At 40.4% G+C, this 8,184-nt stretch overlaps 1 protein-coding gene across 1 annotated transcript; it reads right to left on the bottom strand.

Moving 5' to 3' along the window:
• Positions 1-1,484: 1,484 nt before the first annotated feature.
• myorg (myogenesis regulating glycosidase) lies at positions 1,485-7,285 on the bottom strand. Its single transcript, XM_079486222.1, has 4 exons — positions 7,238-7,285; positions 6,017-6,113; positions 5,657-5,938; positions 1,485-5,228 (listed from the first exon to the last, which is right to left on the bottom strand). Exons 2-4 carry the CDS (start codon positions 6,031-6,033, stop codon positions 3,437-3,439), a joined length of 2,091 nt encoding a protein of 696 aa, XP_079342348.1. The 5' UTR covers positions 6,034-6,113; positions 7,238-7,285; the 3' UTR covers positions 1,485-3,436.
• Positions 7,286-8,184: the final 899 nt, after the last annotated feature.

Below are 8,184 nucleotides of genomic sequence, written 5' to 3' on the forward strand. Positions count from 1 at the left end.
TGATTTATTGATCCAGGGCAACCTCCATATAACCTGTAAATTACCTCAACACCATGTCATTATCTACCAATGATGAGCAGGGCCAAAAAACCCAAGAAGATGCCTCTCAGCGGAGACTTCATTCAATGCTGGACCAAAGTCTGATTCAAACTTTGATCAGGCTTAACCTGCTTTGCAATAATTACTATTCCTGTGAGGGGCTAGATGAGGTTGGAGGTTCAATGAATCCATGGACTCATGACCACCCTGTCTGAAAGCCTTGTTTGATCTTACCGAAGAGTCGCAGCCCAATTCGTCAGTGAGATAGATGAGACGGGCCCAGCAAACCGGCACTCGGGTCCTCTCCGCACCAGCAACCTCTGGACGATGGTTTTCAGACAAAAACACATATCTTTATTTGACGACGGACATCTAAACTATTTAGCACTGTCTTATAGGGTAAAGTGGCAAACATGTATAGCATGTATAAGAGAACATGATTTCTTTATTACAACATTTCTAACCAGATCTATAACGTGATATTGCGCTTTATTTACATCTTTCCTGCTTGGAGCAAATAAAAACAATTCAATTCAAATAATTCTCATGAAAACTGACAGTTCTGACCGAGCCTCATTTTAAGTCGTATAAGTTAGAGCGCGTATCATTATTTGAATCAAATCTAGACAAGATGCTGGGTTTAATGCCATGGTTTGGTAAAACACATTAAGACCTCAGTTTGGTAAAATATTGTACAAACCCAAACTTCGCTTTAAATGGATAGTTCACTCAAAAATGAAAATGCCATTATTTTCTTACCCTTTTGTTATTTTAAACATGTGTGACAGAACACAAAAGAAGATCATTTGAAGAATGTTGGTAACCGAACAATGGCAATATTGACTTGACGTGTTGTTTTTTTGTCTATACAATAGAAGTCCGCCATTGTTCGGCTACATTCTTGGTAAGGAAATAGTGATCGATCCCTTTTTATTATCATACAAAATGTCTGTATTTCACAAAACCGTGGGTTTGAAACAACCAAGCAGGTTTTATTCTAAAAGAGTATATTAATTAGGATAACATTATTGCTTATATTATTTTTGTGATTAAGGTGTTGTTCTTTCGCACAACACATTAACCTAAAACCTTTTCCAACTGTGGTAAAACCCTGTGATTTTCACGGCTTTAACTTTTCATTTACTGCCCACAAATCAGCATCACGGTGTAAAAAATCAATACTGACACTTACAACAGTTGAGTTTGGCTGCAGCAAGCAAAAGAAACTAATAACCACCCAAAGACGCAGGCAAAAATCGCAACACACATCAGTGCCAAAATACACGTGCCGATCAAGTCCAGCGAGTCTATCAAAGAGGAAAATAGTGAATTAAATAGTGTGAGTGAGGGGCTTCATTTAAGCACTAAAGATACAGTCTGTTGCTAATGAGTGGTGGGACAATTAATCCAGAGGAAAGAAGTACAATTAATAACTCATCATTCTTCAGCAAGGTCAAAAAGTTTAATGGTACCATTTCACTTCAATATAAGACTAATAATACTTTACCAGACTGATATAAAACTACATACAGGGTTATTTTGTGCCATGCTAACACTTCACAAGCTTGGGGTGGAGGACTTGAAAAGCAGGTGACCACTGCCCCCGTCTGGTGCTCTGGAGAACAACACAATTGTGTTCTCATACACTCACTTAGACTATTATTGCATTTTGCATATGGTCCACCGTGGCATACAAACAAATTTAATACTGTCATTTTATACAAAGATGCAAGAACTCACACACACCTGAAGCGCTGGATTAAACCTTTAACAAAATTGTATGCCATAAATAGTTTTGTTGTCTAGCATTAGATTTGATATTTAAACAGAAATATATTACTCCCAAACATTAACATAATGGCAGACATTCTTAAAGACACTTATAGGTGATAGGAATTAAAACATATTTACCAAAAACAAAAAAAGTCAGTTAGCATTTTTCCTCCTCAAGTATGCAGTCACAAGTATTAAATTCCCAAGCACGTTAAAAAAAAGCAACAAACTGTTATTTGAGGTACCCATGTGTCGGATAAGTAGCTGGCACACATCACAGTTGTGTGGGAAGAGCTAAAAATAAACTCGAAGGTCGCAGATTAGAGAAAGCTCGCAGTGCGAGTCGATTGCTGGCGAGTTGGAAGGGCGTTAAACGACACAAAAAGGTGACCCCTTAGACAGCAAAAAATTAATCTGATAAAGATTACCTGACCGAGCGGTTACTGTTGTGCCATCACTGCAAATCCCACGAAAATGATGCAGCTAAGCAAAACAATCAAGATGAGATTAATACAACACAAATACGGGTTTACATGGGACAAGAAATGTGGCAGTAATGGTTGAAACAAGGCCTCTGGGTGATGTTTTTTGGCACTGTATGATGAAGAATTTGGGCATTTCCAATGCAGACATTAAATCTGATTTTGTCAGTATCACACTGATAATAATGCTTGATTGTGCTAATTTAAAGGGATAGTTACAGAATAGAAAATTCTTAATTCTTTCAAATGAAAATTCATCATATTCACCCTTGTGTCGTTTCAAACCTGAATGACTTTTAAATATCTTCTTTTGTATTCTGTAGAAGATATAAAGTGTGTTACCAAACAATTCAATGAGGCAATGAATTCCATTGTATGAACACAAAACCCCGCAGACATTTCTCAAAATATTGTCTTTGGTGTTCCACAAACAAAGTGTCATGTACAGGTTTTGAACAACATAAGGGAAAATAAATGGTGACAACATATTTTTATTTTTGAGAAAACCCTACCCTTAACTGCACTGCATATTGTAATTCATTAAAGCAAAAAAGCTGTCAGTTTAGATTTTAAACATATTTGCAAATTCGTACATTCCATAGAAATCAAGTAGATTAGCTTTACAGAGAAAATGATCACCTAGTCAGACACAAAATGCTTACAGTATATACAGTAATGATACAATTTCCCTTTTTTTAAAAGCAGAGGAACATTAAACGTCCATGGTGCAAAATACCGGTCACAGCAATTCAACACATCCGTCACCTAACCATATAGTCAGTTTACCTGACCTGGGGCATGTGTGGATGCTTGTTTCTGTTAAGATTTAGGGTTGGGTAAAAACCATGGCATCTGAAAGACATTCACTGTATAAAGGCACAGAATTAATGCATTAGCTTCAGCTACGCATTTCATGTTAACTGTTACAATAACAGAACAACCACAGCTAAGCTTTATTCCCAAAATAGAATCTTAAATGTGCAACATGAAGCTCAGTATAAGAGACGAATTGTCCTTTTTTCACATCTTGTGAAAACTGAAAACCCTGGTTATGTCAGGAAAACCCCTGAATTAAAAAGCATCATCAAGCTTAAAATGGAAGACATGCATTAAACACAAGATGCTCCCCTCCTTAAGTCTTACTAAACCCATTCAAAATACGCAAGTTCGTCGAGATCCACGGGATAGTCCGTCAGATGTATCGGCTCTTTGTTATCGTAGTGTTCTCCTTTGTAACTTTTCCAGCGTCCGGCCGGCAGGTAGATATCTCTTTCCTGCTTCCCAGGTTCCAGAACCGGCGCCACCATCAAATCATTTCCTATCAGAAACTGCGAGTCAATTTGATACGCAGTCTCATCGCTGGTGGCAATCCACCACAAGGGGCGAATTATGGGATCTCCGGTGTCCAGAACTTCTCCAGCCAGCTCGATAACCCTCGGTGCCACCAGCGTGTCGTGCAATTCTGTGAACTTCAGAGCAATAGCCACCACCTCTTCATCATACTCCCATGGAGGGATGGAAAACTGCATGGAGGGCATGAAAGCGGAGAGCTCCAGCCAGCGGATGTAGAGCTCACGGTCTGGCAGTCTGCCGTTCCCATCGGTACGGTTCGCATAGGCGTTGCCTCCAATCATGTCGGGCAGGATGAACTGGTAACCTAGGATGCTTATGGTGAGAACAGCCGGGATCAGGGACTTTAGACCCAGCTCGTAGCCCCAAACGGAGTCCCGGTCATTGAGACGGAAAAAACAAGAGATGTTCTGAGAGCCGTAGCCGGATCGAAGCTCGGCACGCTCGTTGAAGGGGATTGCCATTTCCGTGTACCGTCGTGTAAAGGTGCTGGGGTCGGAGAGGTGGGCTCGGGTTCTGAACTGCCAGGGGAGGTAGTTGGTCTCGCCGGCATCCAACTTGAAGGAGGAAACCCCATATTTGGAGCGTAAGGAACGTAGCTGCGACAAAAACCAGTTTCGAGCTTCAGGATTGGTGAAGTCGAGAATTCCTCCGATGCCATTCCACCACTTAACAAGTGCAGGAAGTTGACCTGTTGGCTCCATCACGAACAGGCCTTTCTCTACGCATTGTCCGAAATTCGAGGAATCGTAATTCACAAAAGGGTGTGTCCACAAAGATATCAACAAGCCGTCTGCTTTGAGCTTTTGAAACATGGCAGAAGCGTTTGGAAATTTCTGCTGGTCAAACTCAAACTCTCCGTATCGTTTAGTGTAGCGATCATCAAGTTCAAGGTGGCTACAGTTAAAGCCGTGCTTGCGGATATTCTCTGCATAACTCAAAAGCTTGTCTTGGCTGATGTTGGTTTTATGTAAAGCCCACGTGGACCATGTAGGGTGCCTGAACATTTCTTTAGCAGGCACTTTGTTTGGTTTGGGGAAGTATCTGCGAACCATGACTTTGTGGATGGAGGTCACATCCGGGCCCACGCAGACTCTGTAGCTTAGCTCAGCATACGGAGGCTGACCAAGCGCAGGTTTATATGGACTGTCTTGATATCGTGCCTGGAAGTACATGGTTTTCTCTGTATCGTTCCAACCTAGATGGAAGGGCACAGAGTCGTTAATCTTAATGGCCGTAGCATTGGAGGAGAGCCAGTAGCGCTCCAGAATGCCGCCGAAGTCCTGGCGATTGGAATACACGTCGCTTGTGACAAAAGGTTTGGGTGCCTGCTGTCCTGAGATGGCAATTGGCCAATGTTGAACTGCAGTCTCAGCACCACCGTACCAATGTGATCCATTGTAAGACATGGCATGTTCCACGGGGCGATCGGATTCAAGCTCCTCCCAGCGCACACGGTAACACATCACTGTCTCTTTTGGTTTCACAGTCATGATGAAGAAGTTGACCTTTCCGGCAAATGAGCGAGAGCAACGTAGGATCACACCCTCCTTAGAACAGGAGTCAAGATCAAGTGTGCCGGACCTGAAGAGGGCAGATCATAAACAAATCAAAAAGATGCTGTAAAATAGAAACTATTCCTACTAAACCAAGTTGTCATTGCATCGTTGTAAATCAGGACCCTGATTTTAGAACAGATGCCATTGGACATACAAAAAGGTCCTTAAAATCAAACATTTAAATAAACGTATGTATTATTATTACAATAAGCTGTTACCCAACTAAATTTTGTTCCATACCCTTAAATGGATAGTTCACCCAAAAATGAAAATTCTGTCATCATTACTCATTCTCTTGTCATTTCAGAACACAAAAGATATTCTAAAATAATTTGGGTAACCGAACAACATCGATACCCATTGACTTCTAATGTATGGAAACTAAACCAGTGCAAGTCAATGGGTTCGGTTATCATCATTCTGACATATACTGTAGACATCATGCAGACTGACCTGAATCCCATCTTCAGCACAATCCCACCAGCCTGGTTGCGAATAAGAAATCCATCCTTATTCAGATCGAGTAATTCCGTCTTGAGTAGGTCGGCCTTACGAAGGGAGGCGATATAATAACACCAAGCGGTCACAGCCGCAATAACCAGAATTACCCCAATAACTCCAGCCCCTACTAGAGGGCGACTGTCTTTGTCCATCTTTTTAATGGGCATGCCATCGGTAATTGTTCCCCCGGCCCCTCCTGGGACTACTTGGTACATCTTGCTTTTTCCTTCTCGACTTTAGTGTACAGTAGTATGAGTTTCTGTTTTATTATTAAAATGGATTAATGAAGGTCAAATAAATGCGTTAGCTGACCTTTGCAAGACAACCATAGAGGATCTTTTATTAGTTGAGTCTTATATCCATGTTTTCTCTCACTCAGGCCTCTTCCTAGGCATTATCCTTTATGCACCTGTGGGGAAGGAAGTGCCAGGAAATGTTAGTCAAGTACAAATAAGCATTTACTTGTCCGGCATTCTTATTTAGCTTTGTTATTGCTCTGAATTGGTCTGCGAGGGTGTAAAGCTGTTAACAGTTCCTGAATACTGCCAACATTCTCAGTGTGGCACTGTGTGGACTGACTGTTCCAGGGAAAAACACAAGACCACCTGCAAAACTTTGAAAATGGCAAGATGCCATAAGACAGACTAAATAAAAAGCGGTCAGTGTATTAGCTTTACTGCTAAAGAAAAGTCTGAATTGCAGTTGCACAGGATCGCTCTTATTCTACTTTTACACTATGTAAAGCACATTTATCTCGCTGCCTGATAAATGTAAGTTAGAGATTCATATGACTTCACCACAGCGTTTCTTCTTGCATAAAAGAGGACGTTGAGAAGTGAAGCAATAGTAGCCTAATGCATAAAACTGTGAACCCTGGACAGCAAAGAGAAGCAAATCAAGGGCACTTTGCCATGCAAATTCACATTTAAATGCACGAATGCATTTTCATACTAACATAAAACATAAGCATTTGTTTAATAACACAATGTTTGGAGAGACGAAGCAATCGTGTTCAGGGGTAAACGACATTTCGCTGATTCAGAACATGTGACTTAAAGAAATGATTCTCAGTCTTGTCGCACACGCGGTGTTCACTAGATAGGGGCTCAAAGACCACAAGAGTACAAATAGGTTCGGATAGTTTTAACATCAGCTCGAATGACACAAGTGTGCTAAAATAGACACGGCGATGATGAACTTTGTTTTGAAACATGTAGACATCTTTGACACAAAGAGATTGTATTGATCAAAGTGTGAAGCCATGACATGCAAGTTAAGTTAGCAAACAATATTGCGATTGGTCTAAAGCAACTTAGTTACGGGAGGTAAACCCATGATTCTGAAACAATATAAAAGAGTTTAGTGATGTCATCACATGAAGACAACACGAGACAGCACGGAGTGGTCTGATCTATCAACAGAAGGAAAGAACAGTGTAAAGGCACGCGGGGTCTAACTGGGGAAGCCGAAAATTACCATAAATCTGCTGTTTAAATCTTTCAATCTTCTAGTTAGACGAGATAAAAGACTTACCAGCTCGAGTACTCTTGATTTAATAGCGTGTTGACACACTCTGTCTGTACAATCCAAGACGCTGAACTCTCTCTTATAATGGGAGGAGTTTCCACACGGAATTCTGGGTAATTGAGTTCATCGCTCTTTGAAAGAGACCGCCCAAGGATTTCGGGAAGGTTTGCGACTCTTAATGACTTGTTGTTGTTGTTGTTGTTGTTGTTGTTGTTGTTGTTGTTGTTGTTGTTAAACAGGTAAGATATCACATACTAAAACACAATATCAACTACAGATAATGCAACTACAAAGCATTAATCGTTTTCATATATGACGAGTTTGGTTCCAACATGAGATAACTCCGTCATGCGTTCTTTATCGTGCATTAATATAAATAAAACTGCAGTTGGTTTTTTTTTATTTAAGCCATAGTATCTGAAATACTGCAAACCAAAACAATAAAACACAATCAAAACACGATGACATCATAAACAATGTGATTTTTGAAAAACTTTATCTCATTTTTGAACCAAACTGTTCATATAGGCCTATTCATAAATCCCCTGGTAGCACACATACATCTGGCTTACGACTATTTGACGTCTGCATTTACATCTGCAAAACATCTACCATACATAGTTTGCTCATCTGCAATACGTCTCGGAGATGTTTGCTGTCAGACGTCATATAGACCTCTAGAAGATGTCTGTGATATGTTTATGATTTAGAATGGATGAACATCAGCTCTTTCTAAAATGTCTAGCAGATGTTTTTATGCAGCAGATGTTTCCAGATCTTTAGCAGACGTATTACAGATGTTCAGACGTCTCCGAGACGTATTGCAGATGAGCAAATTGTGTATTGTAGATGTCTTGCAGATGTAAATGCAGACGTCAAATAAGCCAGATGGATCGTGCTATCTGGGTTATTCAAACATTTCCATTAAAACACGAATATGTACAAAGTGTATT

The sequence above is a fragment of the Barbatula barbatula genome, assembly GCF_947034865.1.
Source record: "Barbatula barbatula genome assembly, chromosome: 22".
Taxonomy (NCBI): Eukaryota; Metazoa; Chordata; class Actinopteri; order Cypriniformes; family Nemacheilidae; genus Barbatula; species Barbatula barbatula.

Excerpts from the sequence above, each read along its gene's own strand:
- myorg (XM_079486222.1), bottom strand. Across the intron at positions 5,229-5,656 it reads GTGCTGAAGATGGGATTCAG|GTCCGGCACACTTGATCTTG; the intron begins GTCAGTCTGCAT and ends TGCCCTCTTCAG.